At 37.5% G+C, this 22,120-nt stretch overlaps 1 protein-coding gene across 1 annotated transcript in view; it reads left to right on the top strand.

Moving 5' to 3' along the window:
• ACSS3 (acyl-CoA synthetase short chain family member 3) overlaps positions 1-22,120 on the top strand; it is a 154,805-nt gene that overhangs the window by 117,024 nt on the left and 15,661 nt on the right. The window contains exons 10-13 of the mRNA XM_040491334.1: positions 5,570-5,665; positions 8,467-8,530; positions 19,429-19,510; positions 21,695-21,817. Of these exons, the coding sequence (XP_040347268.1) occupies positions 5,570-5,665; positions 8,467-8,530; positions 19,429-19,510; positions 21,695-21,817 (365 nt within the window). The remainder of the gene's footprint in view (positions 1-5,569; positions 5,666-8,466; positions 8,531-19,428; positions 19,511-21,694; positions 21,818-22,120) is intronic.

Genomic DNA, 22,120 nt, shown 5'->3' with positions numbered 1-22,120 from the left:
AGAGGTTCCAGAGATAATGATCTAAAATTCTTAAGGCCTGTGCCTGGAAACAAAGAGTCACTTCTACTCTTTTCTATTAGAGCCATCAAAAAGTAGCTGAGACTCAAATCGAGAGGACATAGGTCCCACCTTTCAATAAGATGAGGATCCAACAAATTGCAGCCAATCTACTCTCCATAGTGAGTACATTTCAAAGTTGTGGATACAGCCTTCTGAATTGATCAACAGAATTTCCCCTTCGCTCACCATTCAGAAATAACTTGTCAATATTTTAATGTGTATCTTGCCAAGATATATATTTTTGCTCAGTGCATATTACTTACGTAAAAGAATCATATTATGCATTCTGTTTTACAGATTTTTCTAAACAATACTTTGTAAAAATTATTTCCTATCAGACATTATTCTATGATGTTTGAGTAGCTTTGCATTGATTCTTAATATGGACTGATCTCTGTGGACAGTCTTCTAAACATCAATATAAACAATACTGTGATAAATATCCTTGATGCTTAATATTTGTGAACGTCTACAAACATTTCCTTGTATATATTCCTTAACGTGGAACCACTGGGTTAAAGAGTAGGTACATTTTTAAGGGTTTTTATAGTTGCCAAAGTGCCTTTCAGAAATGTTGTGCTGATCTATATACACACTAACACTTATATAACAAAAGTGATTATTTTGGTTGATGTGGGCAGTTGTCTTCCCTGCATCACCTGACTGGACCCTCGCCTTTCAACTAGTCTAGGGCATTTTCATGTGAATTGGTTCCTGAGTGTTCGGGAAGACACAGAAATCTCTGTGTCTGAACCAACCATTCTAATGCAACATCTGTCTGTCCATGCATTTTCTCACATACAGCTCTCTCAAAACCCCAAATAAAATAAACTTGGCCATAGAACTGAATGTTGTGCAGATATTTACATAAATTTTATTTGCATTGTTGCGATTCATTACTTTCTGTTCAAAAGCCCTCATTAGCATTCAGCATCACTCAGAACTGAAGCTTGAGGTCTTACAAGGACTTCAAAGAACTTTCAAGTGATCTGTCTCCTCACTACCTATCTGAGCTTATTCCCTGTTAACACTTTCCTCCTTTATTCTGCTTCAGTAACACTAGCTGACTAACCATTCCTCAAACACTCTACAAATAAGCTTACCTCAGGACCTTTGCCCTTGTGGTTCCTTCCTCCTGGATTCTTTGTCCTTAGATGTCATGTGACACAGGTCCTCACTCGTTTCAAGCCTTCACTTAAATGTTACCTTCTCAGAGAAGTCTTTTCTACCCACCCAATCTAAAATCGCGATTCTTCCCCATCACATCACACACCCCATCTATGCTTTCAAAAATTTTCTTAGTGCTTATGACTCCTTAACATGTCATATGTTTTATGTGTGTTTTTATTGTTTGTCTTTCTGGCTAGAATGTGAGCTCCACGACAGTAGGAATCATGGTCACTTTCGTTCATTGTTCTAGCCCCAGTTCTGATGACAGCACCTAGCACATAGTAGCTGCTCAATAAATATTTGCTAATAAGTGCTGTGTCCCACCATTACTTCCATTTGCAAATCTGAGAGACTGGGCTCACTGTCTATCGCAAGGATTTTTCTTCCTCTGAGACACAGTCCAGGTGATTTCTCTTCAGCCCTTCATATTCTACTTAAGAACCTCACAAGTGGTATGCTTTTCTATTTCACTCTGATCCTTTTCTGTAAGAACTATGCAACCAGGAAAAATGGTTTCAATTTTCTAGGTCAGTCCTTAGTATTTTTCATTTGTAAAAAGAATATCCCTTTTCTTTCTATCTCCCTGTGTAGTTGGATTAAATGCAATAACATAAACAAAAAACATTTAGCATAACACAGCATAATTCATATTTAAAAAAACATATGTTCTCATTATTTTTCTTTAGTGTTAGAGGTTTTAGGGAAAAATCCTCCAAGTAATAGCTCACCAATGCAATAAGGTGGAGAGGCAGTAAAGATACTAAAAAAAAAAAAAAAAAAAAGTGAAGTGTCTGCATTAGCTATTAATGCAGTATGAATATAAATGTACCAATCTAATGTCTTCTTCACAGCCTTCACCTCCCTGCCACCTTCTTCCTGGGTGTCTCTTTCTAAGATTAGGTATCTTTGGAAAGATTTCTCCAAATGAAGCATCCAATTCTTTCCCTCAAAAGAATGTTCTGGTTGGTTTAAATGCAGCCATTTCTCGGTCTCAGTGTGACGTTCGGATTTCCTGTCTTCTTAGATAACTGCTAGCCAGTTAATTATAGCCTGGGCAGTGTGAAGCAGATGTTTTAAGAACATCTTCGCAATGGGGCTTTGGGAGTCCTTAGAAGTTTGGGTCAGGGCGGCAGTGTGCCTGAGGGCTTTCCCCAACCAGAAGCCTACTTTGCACCTGGACAAGCCTGAGAGCCAGGGTGGCGACACAGTCTGTGTGCATGAACGTGTGAGCACACGAGTGTGCTTGCCATGCAGGTGGATCAGTACATTCTTTGGGTCTCAGGACGTTCAGAGATATACAGAGAGACAACCAAAGTTTCTATAGCGACCATTATGGTCTTTCTTATCCCACTTTGGTCCTAACTATGGCTCCCTGTGTGGAGAATCCTGGAAACTGTCATTTCATCTGAATGTATCTTTTTTTTTTTTTTTCCAACGTTTATTTATTTTTGGGACAGAGAGAGACAGAGCATGAACGGGGGAGGGGCAGAGAGAGAGGGAGACACAGAATCGGAAACAGGCTCCAGGCTCTGAGCCATCAGCCCAGAGCCTGACGCGGGAATCGAACTCACGGACCGCGAGATCGTGACCTGGCTGAAGTCGGACGCTTAACCGACTGCGCCACCCAGGCGCCCCTGAATGTATCTTTTACATGTCACTACCAACAGTTCTTTTCCCAAACCCCCAAATGAATATCCAAATAAAATCAACAAGGCACTCAAATTACTAATGTTCCAAGTATAAACCTACAGTATCTACTTTAAGTACCTGAATGGATAATCCTTTTCATTGCCCTTAAACGTGAGTCAAAGTAATCTTATAGAACAGGCTGTTCATTTAACTTAACAGTCATTGGTTATAACAAAACAGCGGAAGTTTGAAAAGATTATAAATATGTAGTCACTATACAAAGATGCTTAAGAATCTCAGGAAGTATGCATAGTGTCAACTTACTTAGGCAGGACATACTGACCGTGCTTCACTAACTTGTTCTTGTGTCTTTCTTTAAGACTAGGTTTTATTCTCGCTTCCTCTAGCCCCCATCCCCTCTCTCCCTGTGGTATAAGAAGGGCAGAGGGCCGGCATCTTTCATGAGAGTCCGCATGGAGACGAGATGAAGCAGAGTGCAGTTAGAGCTTTGTTGTTGTGGTTTCTGTTTGCTTCTCTGAGACAGCAGGTCCTGAAGTCATTGGAAGGTTCATTTGTAGGTTCTGAGGCCATCTCTTGACAAGTTGCTAAGAGGCTTCATGGAGTTTAGAAATGTAGAGAGTTTGAACTTGGAATGATTGGAGTGCCTCTAGTGATAAACTAAACTTGATGAGACACACTTTTAACAGAGAAGATGTACTTTAGCAGCTGCTTTCCCCCTCCCCCGCCTTGGGGTGGGAGAGGGAACAGAGGCTCCATAAAGGGGACCTCTCCCTTCCTCATGCGTCCTAGTAGCTTCTGCCCCTGTTGTCACCTCGCTCTGTCTGTATACCTTCCTTTAAGCACCTCACTCGACAGGGTTGCTTCTTGTCATCACACTGTTCTTGTCTCAGTTTTGGAGGACAGCTGAGGTCAGTACTGAGACATTTTTAAAGAGGCAGAGGGGAAAATGTTGCTAACCTTTCCAAAAAGGGGGCTTCCTTCCCTGCTTCATGTGCACCGTAGGAAGAAAGGACAGGGGTATTGCATGACTGATGGAATGCCATTGCATAAAATGCCTGTTGTTTTTTTTTTTTTTTCATAGTATGAAAGTACTTGAGAATTTTTTGTTAAACATCAGAAACGTCTGCTCTGGTTACTTGCTGCTTCTCCTCAGCAGTGACCATATGGCTTAGCATCTTAAGCACTGGACTGTGACTTAGGAACTGTGTTTTAATGTTGGAGGGTCCATCTTCTGTTATTGATGCCAGCTGAGCCACCATCCATAAAATGTGAATAATAAACTGAGCTACTCTGGAAAGTAAAGAACAGTAATAAATTCCTCCCACCATGCTAAAGTGATATAAATGTATGAAAAATTATGATAGAAACCATAGTGGAAAGAATACATTCTGAGTCCTTAGGAAGATAGATGTTTTTTAATATTTTGGATTCCCCTGGACCCAATTGGTTTGACAATTAATCCTTTGGGGATATGTACGTGTATGTTTCTGTGTATAATATTAAGCCAGTAGTTCCAGAACTTTTCACTGTCAATACTCTTATCCAGCTCCTCCAACACACATGCCTCATATTTAAAAGAGCTCTTAACCCCAAACTTGTGTTTACCAATAATAACAAATGCATTTGTCCATAAAAATAATCATTTTCAGAACTTACGGATATCATATAATAGCTGCTGTTATTCGGTTAGCAACTTGAGATAGAGAAAACTAATCTATCATTTTTGTTAATTGATGCAGGTTAACGGTGGCTAAGTGTCTGCTCTTGATGAAATCATCAGCATACAGTAATGTCCTTCCTCCCTCCGTTCCTTTCTTCCTTCCTTCTTATACGCCTGGCTGCCAGACTTTAGGAAGTTCAGGAACAGCAGGCTGAGAGCAGTTTGACAAAGCATTGTTAAGTTCAAGTTCAGATGCAAGGTCTGTAAGCAGGGGTAGTTCTTGAAAAATTCGAGTTGGTATTGTTCATATATTCCCCAAAATTTTTGGATTACTAATTTTAGAGATTAATCCATAAATAACAGAAAATATTTCACAAGTAGCTGTTATTTACCATGGTAAAATAGCTAGGTGAATTAAGTGAAGGCATCTTTACTAGGGATCTTTTAGTGTTTAACGTGTGTTGTAAAATTCTCAGTCATGGGGAGCCTGGGTGGCTCAGTCAGTTACGTGTCTGACTTCAGCTCAGGTCATGATCTCACGGTTCGTGAGTTCGAGCCCGGTGCTGTTGGGTTCTGTGCTGACAGCTCAGAGCCTGGAGTCTGCTTCAGATTCTGTGTCTCCCTCTCTCTCTGCCCCTCCCTGACTCACACTCTGTCTCTCTCTCTGTCTCTCAAAAATGAATAAATGTTAAAAAATTTTTTTTAATTCTCAGTCACGTAATTCTCCATTTTTCATGCCTTTTGATTCATAACTAAGGACATTAGAGAGGCCTTTCTTTTCTTTAGAAGAAGCATTACAATATATGTTATTCTCAGTTTGTATCCTTAAGTTTTAAAAATGTTGATGTGGTATAGATTGCCAATATATTTTTTTTCATTTTTAAATAATACACTTACACTATCTATTCCTCATGCAGTTAAATTTGTTGAGAAACGGTGGGGTGGGGGGCAGGGAGAAATGCATACACTGAGGAAACATCATGATTTCAAGTTGAAATATTAAATGATACATAATATTTATTTCTCCAGAGACTGGATCCCCAATTACAGCCTCATGCATCGGATTAGGTAATTCTAAAACCCCTCCTCCAGGACAAGCAGGAAAAAGTGTTCCGGGATACAATGGTGAGAAATGATTCTGATCATTTGAAATATGTAAGGTTAATACATTTGGTATTTGTTCTGTGTCTAATGCGAACCAAAATGCATAGTAGGTACTTAAAAGCATTTGATTGAATGAATACTTTGTACTGAAAAGAAATGCCTTAATATTGTTATTAGTCAATTTGATAAAAAATAAGATTGTTAACTTCCAAGGACATGTCCTACATGACTGTCATAACCAAGAAAATAATATTTATAAGGCACATTAAGAATATGACTGTGAAATTAATATGTATGGAATATTTGCTAGGTATGGAGTACTTTGCATACATCATTTCATTTAATGATGAAGTATATTTAATTTAGAGGTATCATTACCATTTTAAAGATGAGTTAGCTGGTGCCCAGAGAGACTGAATAACTTTGCTGAGGTAACATGGCTAGTTAAGTGCTGTAGACAATGCCCACCATCATGTTTTATTTTTTTGTTTATGTCTTTGCTTGTTTTTCTCACAAAAGCTGTAGTTCTTTCCATTATATATATGCTACCTTTTAATTTAGGAGTGATGACAAATCTTCTGAACCTCGTTGGTTAAAGATAAAGCCCAAAGATTCCAAATAGAAAAATCATTTCATTCATGCCAGTGGTATGTGAAAATGAGATACAATATATTTTAAATATTTGTTTTGAGATTGTTGGTAGTGGTTATAATAGTTCAGAAATTCCCCTTGGGCTCTACTTTCTAGTTGTATAACTTTTGCAACAATTCACCTAACTTTCCAAAAATTCAATTTCCTTATTTCTAAATGGGAATAATAATACCACATGCTTCATAAGGTCACAATGAAGCATTAATGCAAGCTCTTGCCAGTAAACAGACTGAACTAAGTCTCACCTAGTAGTGTGCTGAGATTTCAGAGAAGCCGGACGAGGTGACTCAATTTAGACTTACACATTCATTTTCCAGACAAGGAAAATGAAGAACAGAAGTTATTTTATTTGCATAAGGTCACACAATTTAGCTTCATAGATTCATGAGGACCCATCTTTGGGTGACAGAATATGGTTCCTACATAGAGTTCCTATTTGCATGTAAATTATAAAATACAGAGATTTGTCCTTGCTTCTCTAAAGTACCATGTTAAAATAACATGCATTTTCTTTTCAGGACAATGATTAGTTAAGGAAATGGAGATCATTCGGTTTAGTCTAGCAGATGTATTTATAAAAAGACACTTAAGATTTTTTTTTAGAGCAGAAATAGACATTCTGTGAAGTCGGTGACTTTTCCAGGCATGGAAGGTGAACCCAGCTTTAGTGATATCCTCACTTTGAACAGTTCTGTCATCCCTATTCCTTTTATCAGAAAAAATGCTTTGTGTTGAGCCATTTTTAGGGGCTAATGTTTATGGGAGATGTTAAATACATTTCCCTTTCAGAATTTCAGTACCATTTTTATATCCAACTATAAGAATGAGTTGAGCTTTGATGCCTCATGAAATTTCAGTATAGAAGTTTCTTGTTGTCTGTAAGCCAATGGCTTACAGACAGCATAGGTTAAACGTTAGAACTAAAGTATTTATAACCAAAGAAATAGTGACTTTATGACTCATGACTTTTGTGTTTTGTGGTTAGTCAGAGATTCAAAGCATAAGTTGTATCCACTTGGGAAAAGAAAGAAAACCATTTTTTATGTGAAAAATATTCAATGTAATGTAACGATTTCACATTCATTGAGTACCTTCCACAAGCTTGTCACTTTTTTTTTTTTCAAGTAATTCTGGTAACAAACTATGAGAAAAGAATTACTCCCACTTTTTATATAGAGAAATTGAAGGGGTAATACTTGTTCAGGGTAAATTGAGTAAATTGACCACTGTGTTGGGATTTGGGGACAGTTACCCAATTTACTCAATTGGGTAAATTGAGTAAATTGACCCAGAGTAAATTGACCACTGTGCTGGGATTTGGGGACAGTTAGGCATGACCTCCACCCTTAATGATCTCACCATCTTATGAAAGGGATATTTACACCACTACTAATTGTCAAAATAGAATTTTAAAACAAAGTGCTCTGGGAACACAAAGAAGGGATGATTAATTTTTTCCTGGGGACAGTGTCCTTCTTTTCTCATAGCTTCACTCAGTAGAATAACCTGGATGGATGAGGCCGCATACAAGATAAATTAGAGCTTAAAACATGATATATCCTCATTTCCAGTTTGCACTAGCGGTTGCTGAATGGGGATATAGGCTTCGGCCTCCTAAAATATTTCAGGATTGTAACAGCTTAGCACAGAAAGCATTGGGATAATATTTGGGAAGGTTAAATGGAGCTTTAAGGCTCATAAGTGGATATTCAGCCTCAAATTAGGGAAAAAAAAAGAGGTTTTCCAGGCTTTTAAATAGTTTATTTTTATTACTTGAGATATATTTTTTTGGTGTATTTAAGAACTTGATTTGTTTCCTTTAAGTTTTGAAAAACTGGATATATTTTTAATGTTTTTGATAGAATAGAAGGATATGTTGAAGTGGATATAAACATGGATTATGAAATGAACAGCATGTTTGAAATACGATGTCTTTATTTAACGGAGGTTGTGAAGGAAAATTCATAATCTTATTAGGAATCAAAGCATATGCTCTTTTAATTTTTTGTAAGATGTTAGCATAGTGATATATGTTCATGGTCTCATAGGACTTAAAAGATACCTTTAAAGGCACAGTTTTGGGGGCTGGATATTGAAAATATGGAAAGGTTTAAGCTTTAAGGTTATGCATTTTTATTCAAATTTATATTTGTTTATATTTTACTTTGCAGTTATGATTTTGGATGACAACATGCAAAAACTGAAGGCTCGATGTTTAGGAAATATTGTGGTAAAGTAAGAAAAATTTGCAATACTACTATTTAAAAGAGCAATTATTAGTATATAATATTAAGGGAAAAATGGAGGGACACCTGGGTGGCTCAGTTGGTTAAGCATCCGATTCTTGGTTTCGGCTCAGGTCATGATCTCGCCCTCTGTGAGTTCGAACCCCATGTCAGGCTGTGTCCTGACAGTGAAGAGCCTTCTTGGGATTCTCTCTGTCTTCCTCTCTCTGCCCCTCCCCTGCTCTCTCTCAAAAATAAATAAATAGGGGCGCCTGGGTGGCGCAGTCGGTTAAGCGTCCGACTTCAGCCAGGTCACGATCTCGTGGTCCGTGAGTTCGAGCCCTGCGTCACGCTCTGGGCTGGTGGCTCAGAGCCTGGAGCCTGTTTCCGATTCTGTGTCTCCCTCTCTCTCTGCCCCTCCCCCGTTCATGCTCTGTCTCTCTCTGTCCCAAAAATAAATAAACGTTGAAAAAAAAATTAAAAATAAATAAATAAATAAATAAACTTAAAAATGGAGTGGTTGTCTTGACAGTACTAAAGAGGGGGTTGCAAAGTAAGCTTGTGCATTTTGTGAGAATACACAGTGTCAACTCTTATGGTTGAAGCACGGAAGCCCCATAAGGTAGAACAAATTTAGATACAATTTTTAAAAAGATAAATCCTGCATTTTAAATAATTTTTGATTATACAAGTAATGTGTAGGTAGTGAATTTAACTTAAATACCAAATATATAAAGAAGTAAATAAAGTTTCTATACTCCCACACTTTAGCAATACGGCATTAATTTTATAATAGATCTGACTTTTTACTTTTTGGCCAGCATTTTAGAGTGTTGAAACAATTCAGCTTATTCTTCTGTGCTGCTGTTTTTCCTTTACCCTGTCTCACGAGCATCTTGAACTTCAACTCTGCCTCTCAAAAATGTTTATCCCCATTCTAGACCTTTTAGTCTTTTTTGAAAATTTATGATTATAAATAATGCTATATTGAACATCTTTTTTGTGTTGTCTTTTCTTTCTTTTTTTTTTTTTTTTAATTTGTTTTTGAGAGAGAGACAGAGAGAGACATGAGCAGGGGAGAAGCAGAGAGAGAGAGAGAGAGGGAGACACAGAATCTGAAGCAGGCTCCCGGCTCTGAGCTGTCAGTACAGAGCCTGATGCGGGGCTCCAACTCACGGACCGTGAGATCATGACCTGGGCCGAAGTCAGATGCTTAACCAACTGAGCCACCCAGGTGCCCCTGTGTTGTCTTTTCTTCTTTTCTGATAATTACTATAGAATTGAATAGATTTCTAAAAGCATAATTACTAGGTCAAATAGCAGCCTAATATAAAATCCATGATTTAGCAAGTATCACAATTCCTTGCCAAGAGTTTTCATCCTTGTTCATTTGGTAAGCAAAACATGTCAAAATTTGAAGTGAAAATGTTAAAAATTGTTTTGATTAAATCCATACTTTAAAATCGTTATGATAGTAGAAGCTGAAATGCAAGTAGATTAAGTTGAGGGACACCCAAGATGTGACATTGTAATAATTGATATAGGTTGCTGGAGTGCCTCTGATTAGCATGATACTGGCCTCTTTACTCATATGGTTTAAGTAGTTGAATTTGGCAGAAGGAGCTGTTTTAAATAAAGAACGTTCTATGTCAAGCCTTGAAAAGGATTCGTTTTCTCATTTATTGAGAAGAATTCTTATGACTTGACATCCTTAGATTGATATGAAATTGTCTCAGGTGAGGTCTCTGAACTGCAGGATACCAAACACATACTCTCACCCGTTCCCTAATCTGAACCTAAATCCTAGATCCGAGAGAAAAAAAAAAAGGAAGATATGGTATATTTATACAATGGAGTATTATTCAACAGTGATACAGTATGAGATCTTGGCATTTGCAATGACATGGATGGAGCTACAGAAAACAGTTTTTTTCCCCCTCAGGTTAAAAAAAATTACAATTCTGTGAAATTTAAATGAAAAACAGTAACTTTAAAAAGAATGTATTTCTTCAGGTCGAGATACTTTGGCCTTATAGAAAGCTAACCGGAGATATACTTGATGATACACTTCTCAGATTCTCATGTTATCAGTAAAAATGTAAACGTTATATTACTGTTTTCAAGTTTAAATTTTAATAAATCTTGTTGGCAAGATGGAAAAATAAAATACTGAATATGCCGTTTATAGTCATAATTTTTCTGAGCCAGAATCCATGTTCTGGTTGAATATCTGCTTGAAATATCTGGCTGAAATCTGACCTCTTGGGGGGGAAATGGTAGGGATGGGAGGATGGCGTTCCAAGGAACTAATAATCTGAACAAGATCGTGGGTGGATGTTTAGCTTACTTGTGGAAGCACATGGTTTTTGAGAGCCTTTGAAAGCACTGTAGCGGCATACATTTTATATAACTGCCTGACTCTATGTGAGTCATCTATTTCATAAAGCGACTCTTCCTGTAAGATCCTAGAGGTGGCATTTGATGCCAGCAGTTATACACCCATCTGTGTTCTGTCATTCTCATTATTGGTGGCTTTGCCCTACTTCCATTCAAAAATAATAAAGTGTAGCAATAACCCACATAAACTGTATTTGTTCTTGAAGCCATGAGTATTACTTCAAGTACTTAAAATTAACACAATTGCCTTAAGTCATTCTATGGTTTAAATTGTCACCAATTCAGAATTATTTTCTTCCCTCTGCATTCCTAAACAGGGAATTTTATTATGCTCATGTGGATTCTGAAATTTCTATGTGAACTATTTGGAGATACACTATATTATGACATGCAGTGGACTTTGATCCCTCCCATACATTAATGGTGAAACTAGATGTTTGAAAATATTATATATATATATTATTGTATTCAAAAGGTTAAAGTAGAAAAAATAGGAAAAAAGTTGCCACCAAAATCCCTTTTTTCTTAAAGAATAGTTCTTGAAATGTAATTTTAGGAACTTATTTTTATCTGTGAGAGCAAGGATTTCCTTTTGAAACCTACATCTCTAGAGGCCATTCTATCCTAACCCACCAACCTCAAAATTATCCCTGCATCTGAATGGCTGCCCGCAGTATGCATAGAATGTTTTCATGTTTAACATCTATCCGTAAGACTTGTTTGTGTCCGTCTATAGCTGTTCTATGTGCCTTGAGGGGATACATTATTCATCCAGAATGTGAAATAGCCAATGAATGCTTTTTAAGAGCTCATAATAAATCTATGTTTAGTTGAATTAAGGGAGAGAAAAAAAACACAGCTTTTTGACTTAATGAAAATTATTTTGATTTTAAAAAGGAGTGTGTAATTTGGGAGATAAAATTCTTTCTGTGTTGATCACATTCTAAACGGTCTGTGATGTGAAAGCAGGCTTCTTTCCAGAGATTAGCTACATGGGCCCCCAGAAAAACAAGGTGGCATGTAAAAGGGATTATACATGGTGAGAAGGGTCCACAAAATATCTGAGATTCTAAATTTTATTTGTTTATTTATTTATTTATTTATTTATTATCTGAGATTCTAAATTTTATTTATTTATTTATTTATTTATTATCTGAGATTCTAAATTTTATTTTATTTTATTTATTTTAATGTTTATTTATTTTTGAGACAGACAGAGACAGAGCGTGAGCAGGGGTGAGACAGAGAGAGAGGGAGACACAGATTCCGAAGCAGGCTCCATTGCTCTGAGTTGTCAGCACAGAGCCCAATACAGGGCTTGAACTCACAAACCATGAGATCATGACCTGAGCCAAAGTTGGACTCAACCGACTGAGCCACCCAGGCTCCCCTGAGATTCTAAATTGAAAAACAAAATGTATTGACCCTCAAATTTGAAAAACGGAACAAAATTAATACGTATTTCATTAAATATCTTTGAAATTTAACATCCTAACAACTTCATTGTCAATTTAGTCTTCATAAAGTTTTCATTTCATTTGCAAACAATTTTTAGGTCTTATTTTCTTACTTGGCATGATTTCCGAATATGTACAGTGACTGCTGACAAATAGTAGCCAATCGTAAACTAAATGTGTGGCTTCTTGCCAAATAATTTTAACAGCAAAATTATTACTTTTCTTCCAGAAAAAGTTCTAGTTTCTATGGTGTATTCCTATGCTTTATTATTTGTGCATAGATATGGGGTGAGGCCACCAGCAATAAGAATAATTAGGGTCTATGAGGAACTTAAAACTGAGCTGGCATCCAAAGCCAGCACTGGGAGTGATCCCTGGCCAGAGATAGATGTCCACTCTCAATTATTCATGCCCATGCTTTTCTTTATTACTTTGTATAATAATGGAGTGGGAGCAGTTTGAAAGAGCAGTAATCCCTAATGTTATTTATGTTCACTAATTATACTTATAGTAGTATAACCAAGAATGCAAGGAAAATCTGCATAGAATATTTGCAATGTATGGGGCTCAAACTATGTTAAAGTAAGTCAATAAAGAAAATGACTCATTGTTTTAGTTCCAAATTTGTTTGCTTTTGTAAGTACTGCTATAGCTTCTTGTTTCGCTATAAACTCTGTTATGAACAGTATAAATAACATTGGAAACTATCTTTCTCTGACAGTTTCTTTAAAATCTGAAGCTATAATCATATTTTTACCCTTTTCAAGATATTAAGTGTAATGATTCATATTATCATATTAAGATGATTCACCCTAAAATGAGAAATCATGGTATGTGGAAATGTTAAAAAGAAAGCTCTTGTTCCACTTCGCTTTTTCCATTTTCTTTGTTACTGCTTTTTAGAAACCGCTGTTTTGCTCTCCTGGGGATCCTTTAACTAGAAGGTAGATATTTAAGTGATTCCTAAACTACTGCAGACTCTAGGATGTAATAAACATGAATCCAAGGCTTTTGTAGATTTCTTGCATTCCTAGGATTTTTTTCCTTTCTAGTAGAAGAGAAAACTACATGTCTGCCTGGATGTTAGAGAATTCCTTTGATTTTGAAAGCTACGCCAGGCAGTTAATTTAGCGGGAAAGTTGTGGCATCTGAATTGCTATGAATACAGGATGTTCATGCATTTGGGGAAGTGTTCCTGCAATTGTGTCCAGAGCTCTAAAGTGAAGAAATAAAACTGAGTCAGTAATGTCCAAGCACCCAGAGCAGGGCATGAAAGAAAATTTTCATTGCAATTGCCTTCCTCGGTACCACAGTGCTCACCGTTATTAAAGCCATAGGTCTCTGGCTACTGTAATGAGTAGGCAAGAGTTGATCATAACCAACTTGCACTGACTAATAAATTGTTTCCACAGTATTCAGTTGTCTAAAAAAGAAAACAGAAGTCCTCTTTTATGGGCCTGCATTTCTTGGACCAGATCCAGTTGTTGCTACCGGAAGTGGGGCCCGTCTCCCTGCTGTGTGCCCCCAGCCAAGCCTGGGAACATTGCCCCACAGCCAGCGGTGGGGTATGAGGGAGCCAGATAGCATTGTCCAAGTGGCTTCTACTCGGGTGCCTGGCGATAAATATCTCAGCCACGAGATATTGAACTCCTGTCCCCTAATGCTGTTTATTCACATCTTTATAGCTTTGCAGGAATGATTCAGTCACTCTGCTGCTATCTTGGGAAAGGGTCAGACAGCTTTCTTTTCATCAGTGTAGCCTTTGAATACAAGTTTGTCACATAATTGTAATCATGTTCCTTTTCTAAAGGTCATATACAGATTTTAGCAAGATGTTTTATTAGCCTTACAACATCACTGTGAGGTAGACAGTGGGCCAATGTCGTCCTCGTTTTAGACATGGGTATCTAAACATCATTAGTAGTTACACAGCTGGAGCTCACATTCAAACCTAGTCTTTTGTCTGTCCAAAGAGAAAGAAATTATGGCCTAATCAGTCTCTTTGTGGGAAGACAAAAAATAGCCTCACATGAAAATCTCAAGTAAAACCTAAAGACCCTATCGGAAATATTCGGGTGCAAAGTTGGGATCTAACCCCAGAATTCTCCAGGAAACTGGAGTTATATCTTCAATTTACTTCTGTTACCAGGGAGACTTTTGATGGAGCAGTAAATACAGACCAGCCTGTATCTGGGAATGGAGGCATAAAAGGAGTTTGATATTTCAGAGTGGTCAGGAATGTGTCACCTTCTACAATGAGGGGCATTCCCTTCCTTTCTTAGCTATTTAAGGATTTTTCAGCATCCCCATGCTTCCCCATCATGTGTTCCCTCCACCCACCCCCCAATGGGATCACTTCAGTTATTTCTCTTTCCCCTTAAGAATGGTCTCTTTGGAAAGACATTCTTTAGGGGTAACTCTTGATTCACAATTAGACAGGTTGCAACAAAACCCTTTTCACTCTGCTTGAAAGAGTTGGGAAAGGTATCACAGGGTGGTAGCATTTTACCTTGGATTTGAAGGAGGAGTACAGACGCTAACCAGCAGATGCCTTGGGATTTTAATATCTTCCTGTTTCTTCTGCCAGTCCAGTGTATCTTTATGTTATTGTAACTACAGAAAAAAGTTCTTTTTCTATAAGATAACTTCATAAGAAAAGCCCCAGTACACCCACTGTTCCAGAAAGAAGACCTACATTTAGTATAATCATTTGGATATCAACAAGAAAAGTGTTAATTTAGAATTCTGCCCCCCCACCAAAAAAAAAAAAAAAAATCTGCTCTAGCTCATATATACCTAACTTCTGTCTGAAGCTCATTGCTTCTCTTCTCACATGTTTTATTTCACATATATTTTATATACCTATAGATAATCACAGATATTCCTAATTCTGGAAACCTGTCTTCCTGCTTTTCCTTAGGACTATTATATGGCATCTTTCAAGGTTCCTTTTACAGAGTTCTTCTCTAATATTGAAATAACAACATGAGACTTTATTAGTGAAGAACAGATAGCATTCCCTCATTTTATCCCATTAATTAACAATTTCAATCTCATATATGCTTTCCAGCCTGTTCCTCAGTTAGATTTGGAGATAATGAAGTAGTTTTCTGGGGACATCTCAAAAATGATCAGGAGGCACATATGCTATTTCCAGTAGATCCACACCTTGGCTTATTAGGCGTGACTTAGTTTTAGGGATAAAACCTTCCCTTCCAAGAGCTCCTGCCAGTAGAGAGTTTAAGGACCTGCTGTAAAACTTGCCTGACAAACATCTTTACCTTGTTATTTCATTAACGTGACTGAATAGATATCATTCATGACAGGCTTTCTCCCTATCTGTATTGTAAAAATACATTTCTTGTAGTACACAACACACCAGGATTTTCATATGTCTGAGACCAGAGTTCTTATATCTTTGTATCATTAATGTCTAATACAATGACTGAGGAATACCGGAATCGAACAAATATTGATTGAATGAAGAAAATAAATACATGAGTGAATGAATGAATGAATGAATGAATGAATGAATGAATGAATGAAACATAAGTTCTCTGGCATTTTCTTCTCTTTCATATCTTCATCCTCTCTCCACTGGCTACTTCTACTCAAATCTTCCCCATCTTAAATCAGCCTGCCTCTCTGCCTTAAACAATGACATATCTCTCCTGCCTGTCACCCACAAACTTTTAAAAAATATAGTCTAAACTTGCTGCCTCCACTTAACTTCCTGTTTACTTTTTAGTCACATCCCTTGTTGGCCGCTCCACACCACGAAATGGCAATCCTAAGAATACTCAGAATATCTCAATCACTAAGTTCCCTAACCTCTCTTGAATCCACCCTCAGACAAAATCTGTGCTTTCATTTGACCTTGTTGAACACTCAGTCAACTCTTATTATTAAAACTCTTATTAAAACTCTACTTTAATGGCTCCTAAGTTACTATTTTTTCCTAGTTCTCATATATCTCTGTGTTATTTTATTTTTGTTCAATAGTCTTTTTTTTTTTTTTTTTTTTTTTGGTCCTTAAAGAACAATAGCATTTGGCCTTGAATTTCTCCTTCCTGTTTCATGCTCTGTCCCTGGATCTTATCTTTGGTATGTTATTCTTAATTCTCAAGGTCTATGGGTATACCCAAACTTATGCAGACCTTTCACACAGGAATGAGAAATGGTATAAAAATCCCTACTGTCCCTGTTCTTCGCAACATTTAAGCAGGTATTTAAAATTTTGTGCAACAGCTGAAAAAGCCCAGGTCCTTAAAGTTTCCTGCCCCTCGCCCCTGGAGGATGACTACCTAGACTTTAATCCTCTAAGCTTTAATTAATTATCAGAATATAACGTATCTGTTATGTATTAATACCAGGGGTAGATAAAGTGAAAGAGAAGCCTGTTTAAAAATATGTCCTTCTATATGCATAGTTTTTAGTATGGGCAATATTAAGAGACTCAGTATTTGGACGGGCATTTCTGTATGCCAGATGGAGTTAGGAAACAGCTGCTCCCATTACACCTGGCATGTGCATTCTAATTTGCCTCAGACCCCACCACTCTCTGATGTCTGCCAAACAGCCTAGTGTCAGCTGGCATTTGTTATGGCAGTTATCTTTTATTTTTCTTAGAATATTGTTTAAAAATATCACCATGAAAAACATACAGGATTATATATCATGATATATTTGGGGAGAAACAATTGGAAATGATTTATTTAATATGTAAGCAGAATCTATCTCCAGCAGGGTTTTTGTTGGCGTTGCTTATTTTATGTATAGTCAGCTTCACTGACTAAGGTTATCTCTTCTGGCCTGTTTTGGCTTTTGATTCGCCATCTACCCTCCCTTCTTGGTGTCCTCTTCACCTCTTCCTCCTCGACATCTTGAAAATGATGCTAAGTTGAATGTGTTTTGGTGGCTTCTCTATCCATATTTTCTGTCCATGTTTACTAATCAATGATATACACTGGTCTGTAAAATATCAATAATAAAAACACACCGATGAAGTGAAATTATATACATAGTGATTTAGGATTGACATAGTAAAGTCCGTTCAAAGGACCTGAAGGGATCATCTGCTTCAGCCTGCCTCCTGCCCGCAGACTTAGTGATGAACAGCAGTAGTAACAACAGCAGAATCTCTGTAGTTTTCTTTACGGATTACAGAATGCTTTCACATGCACTTTTATGTCATGACATGAGGTCCAGAAATGCAGATGTTGCATTTCTCGTCCATCTTAAAATGTCACCAAATGAAGCCCTCGCAAGGGAGGACCTACCTGGAGGCTGGAGAGAGTGGGGCTGGGCGATCGCAGCTGGGCTCCTGATGCCACCTGTAACAGCACTTTCCGTCTGACCGAATGTGAGAATATAGTTCAGCACCTCGGAGGCCTAATACTGGGGTGGGGTTGTGTCTGACGTTGCCTCACCTGGGCAGCAGCCACGTCTACTTTGTTTTCAGTTTTCTCAGCAGCCGTACTGTACGGTCCCTGCTTCACTACGTATTTTATTGTATGAGTATGGACAGGGAAGGTTTTTTCAAAATCCTTAAGTTTTACGGTATCTAAATCTCCAAACTTTAAAGCATCTAAAAGATTTCTGTATCCAGAAAACAATTTGAGTGGGTATTTTTGTCAGGTGGCACTTTTTTTTTTTTTCAACGTTTATTTATTTTTGGGACAGAGAGAGACAGAGCATGAACGGGGGAGGGGCAGAGAGAGAGGGAGACACATAATCGGAAACAGGCTCCAGGCTCTGAGCCATCAGCCCAGAGCCCAACGCGGGGCTCGAACTCACGGACCGCGAGATCGTGACCTGGCTGAAGCCGGACGCTTAACCGACTGCGCCACCCAGGCGCCCCTGTCAGGTGGCACTTCTTACAGGGAACCAATCTAACATTTACCTGTCAGAAAGAGAGACAGGGGTGCCTGGATGGCTCCATTGGTTAAGTGTCCAACTTCAGCTCGGGTCATGATCTCGCTGTTCGTGAGTTTGAGCCCCGCATCGGGCTCTGCTGACAGCTCAGAGCCTGGAGCCTGCTTCAGATTCTGTGTCTCCCTCTCTCTCTGCTCCTCCCCCACTCACACTCTGTCTCTCTTTCAAAAATAAATGAAACATTTAAAAATTTTTTTTTAAAAAAAGGAAAGATAGCTACAGATTAAGCCTTGCCATGCGTAAAACATCTGTTTGGTACTTTGGAGGAAAGCAGGAAATACAAGAGCAAATTGGTTGGAAAGAAGAAGTGTATCCAACCTTATATTTTATATTCTCAAGTATCTCCATGTGTTCATAGGATGAGAAATCACAGAGGTTGGGATGGTTGTGAAAAGGAAGAATAGAGGGCGTACTGAGAAGGAATTCCCTGAGCCGGGAGGGGAGGCAGCTTGACTGTGAAGATAAGATTGTTCCTGGAATGTTTAATTGGAGCATTTCTTCACAGAGACATGCAGGGGTGGCAGTTGGGACCTTGATACTTCAGAAAGAAAGAAAGAAAGAAAGAGAGAGAGAGAGAGAGAAAGAAAGAAAGGAAGAAAGAAAGAAAGAAAGAAAGAAAGAAAGAAAGAAAGAAAGAAAGAAAGAGAAAGAAAGAAAGAAAGGAAGAAAGAAAGAAAGAGAGAGAAAGAAAGAAAGGAAGAAAGAAAGAAAGAAAGAAAGAAAGAAAGAAAGAAAGAAAGAAAAGAAAAAAGAGAATTTATTTGCTTATGGTGGAAACATATTTGTCCTAAAAAGTCAATTCAGTGATACATTTTTTATTCCTTTTTGCAGATGTTACGCTTCTTATTGAAACAGTGATTGCTGCTAATATGTCTTTGAATGCCAACTGCACGTGCCTTTTGTGCCCTTTGCAGAAACTACAGTCATCCCTCAATGATGCTGCTATGTCATGATCAAACTACTTCAGCCCTTATTAGACATGATCGATCCAGCAGATTTAGGGGTTGTATTCGATGTGGGATTTGACTTGCAATTATCCATCACACTAGAAAACTATTCGAATCAATCTTTCTTTATTACCATTTTGATCATAATTCTAACTGCTCTGTTTTTATATAAGGTTGCCATTACCACCTGGGGCTTTTTCAGGACTCTGGAAGAATCAGGAAGCATTCAAGCATTTATACTTTGAAAAATTTCCTGTAAGAACTTTATTATACTTTAAAAAACAACAACAACAACAACAACCTTCCAAAGTACTTCTTTATAGTTCTTGGCTATTAAATTGAGCAGCTTTGTTCTGGAATCATAGATAATACTACAACTCTTAAAGTTTATCTGGACCAAGTTCTAGATCTCAGAAATAAGAGTGTCCAAAGTAGAATTATCTAAATGAGTCATTTTTATATTTATTTTTCTCAGTCTGTGGACATAGAAAATTTTCAGTTTCTCTTAGCACATTTTCCTGAAATTTAGCAGCCCTCATTATCAGGAAAGTTTCTGTCAAGTTAAAAACTTTGGGGCCATCTATTCTTTCCTACGTTGGATCCCTCTGCAGAATGAAAGCACCGGATGAGAATTGTACACTGTCACTAGGCCCCCTTCATCCCCTAAGCTGGTTATGTGAGCAAAGTACATTCAGATGGCCCACGGCCCACAAGTTGTATTTTTCTATCCCTTGCCTATTTTTGACATTTTGTTCCTGAATGTTCTCTCTTAGCTTTTTATTTTAAACTCTCATTTTTAAACTATGGACACATGCTAGAGACGGTGTTCTCCCAGCACAACCTCCAGTACCCTGGATAACAAAAAGTGTTCTCCTACTTTCTGTTTTGTCATTTTTTACCTGTTTCTCCATATCACCGTGATGTGTTTTGTGTTTATAACAGCACTTTACTGATAATCCACATCAGGTCCCACCATCATACAGCTTCTGTCCTTTCACCTCTGTTTCTTTCCCTGAGACATCCTTGGTTCTCCTCATTATGCACTAGATGAAAAAATAAATAAATAAATGGTCATAATTTCATAAAAAAAAACGAAGTCTCAGTATTTAGCATTTTATCTTTATTATTTGTGAGTGAAAGACAGGTAACCTCATCAGCCAGACAAATGACAAGATTTAAAATAGCTTCCTTTAGAAGGAGATCATGGAGTTAAATGACCTCAGTAGCTAAGATTAAACATGCCCCAAAGGACTGTGGCAGGGAAGATTTGTCAGTAGGGTTGACTCCTGTCAGCCCAATCTATCTGCCTGATGGGCCACTGTGAAGTCATCAGAGTTCTGATGTGATTAATTACACCCGACAATGGCAAATCAGATGTGAGTGTGGTTTTAACATGATCACCTTTAACACTGAAAGGTCTTTCAAAGTCTCAGTTTATGGGTAAACTGTATGGAGTGACTCTACACTCGCCTTGTTACCCTGACCTCATACTTCTCATTAAAGGGCTTGGCCACAGTACAACAAGGTTGAGTAACTTGCCTGTCATTTAGAAGTGATGGAGCTGAAAATTGAACATAAAATCTGATTCCAGAGTCCATTCTCTTTAACTGTACTCTAGGTTTTCTCTCCAACAGAAATCGCAATAAAAGCTGACAATTACAGAGGGCTTATGATGTGCCAGAGTCGCCCTCTAGGTATAAACCATCTCATTTATGCTTCATGGAGGCCTTACAGGGTATAGTTCACTACCCTGTTTAACAGATGAGCGTCCTGAATCTCAGAAAGATTAGGAAACCAAATAGTGACTCATCTGGATTGTTCCTAAAGTCTGTGCTCATTACGTAAGAATCAAGATGACTGCAAAGCATTAGAAGAAATATTTCTTTCTACTTCTTATTCCTCTTTATTCATCATTCTATTGTGATTTTCTGGGTCAGTGAAGATGTGCTGCTACTTTGAGTTGATTAAAAATTATACTTCATCCTTATTATATTTCACGGACGCTTGAGTCCAATCCAAATTCATGTTAATAAACAGCGCTGTATTTTCTAATTATTCATAGAGAGCTTTAAAGCTTTTAAAAATTAATATAATTAATGAAGAAATCTATCAGAATTACTTTACAAAACCAAAGTATATTGGAAATATTGAACTATTCTTCATTAAAAAAATTGAGTTCATAAACTTTATAACTTATAGTTCAGACACTAAACTTGACCATATATAAGAACACTTAAATTAATTCCTGGCTGTTAGAGGAGCAAAGAAGTTCTAGTAAGTTACCAAAATCGAAAGGAATTTGACTCCATAGTCTAGGTATGAAAAAAGTCAAATGCATGGAGTAAATCCATTTTTATCACATTTTATATATACCAAGCTTAAATGATTGTCTTACCTAGCAATACATGCTAATTAGACATTATTGATTCTTATTTACAGGGATACTATGACACCATGGATGCTGGTTACATGGATGAAGAAGGCTATCTATATGTTATGTCTCGAGTTGATGACGTGATAAATGTTGCAGGTCACAGAATTTCTGCAGGTGCTATTGAAGAGGTATTGATGAATATTGGTTTACTATTCCAGGTACTATTTAGAGACAGAGCTGAACTTAAGTTAATATTGAGGTTAAGTCACTGTACCTGGAAAATTACTGTACCCTTCAATGGAAGCAGAGGCTAGATTACTCTAGTATTTCTCTTCCCTTATTTATTCTTGTGTAAATCTTCATATTCTCCAAACTCCCTGATCTCTGCCTGGGTGGTAGTGAGGAATTTTAAGGATATATATGTGTTATTTATAGAAAAGCCTATATATATATGTATATATATGTATATATATGTATATATATGTATATAT

This window comes from Herpailurus yagouaroundi, unplaced genomic scaffold, assembly GCF_014898765.1.
Source record: "Herpailurus yagouaroundi ecotype Mexico unplaced genomic scaffold, PumYag 182, whole genome shotgun sequence".
NCBI classification, from domain to species: Eukaryota; Metazoa; Chordata; class Mammalia; order Carnivora; family Felidae; genus Herpailurus; species Herpailurus yagouaroundi.
The sequence above is the reverse complement of the archived record's forward strand: the minus strand, read 5'-3'. Positions and strand labels throughout refer to the sequence as shown.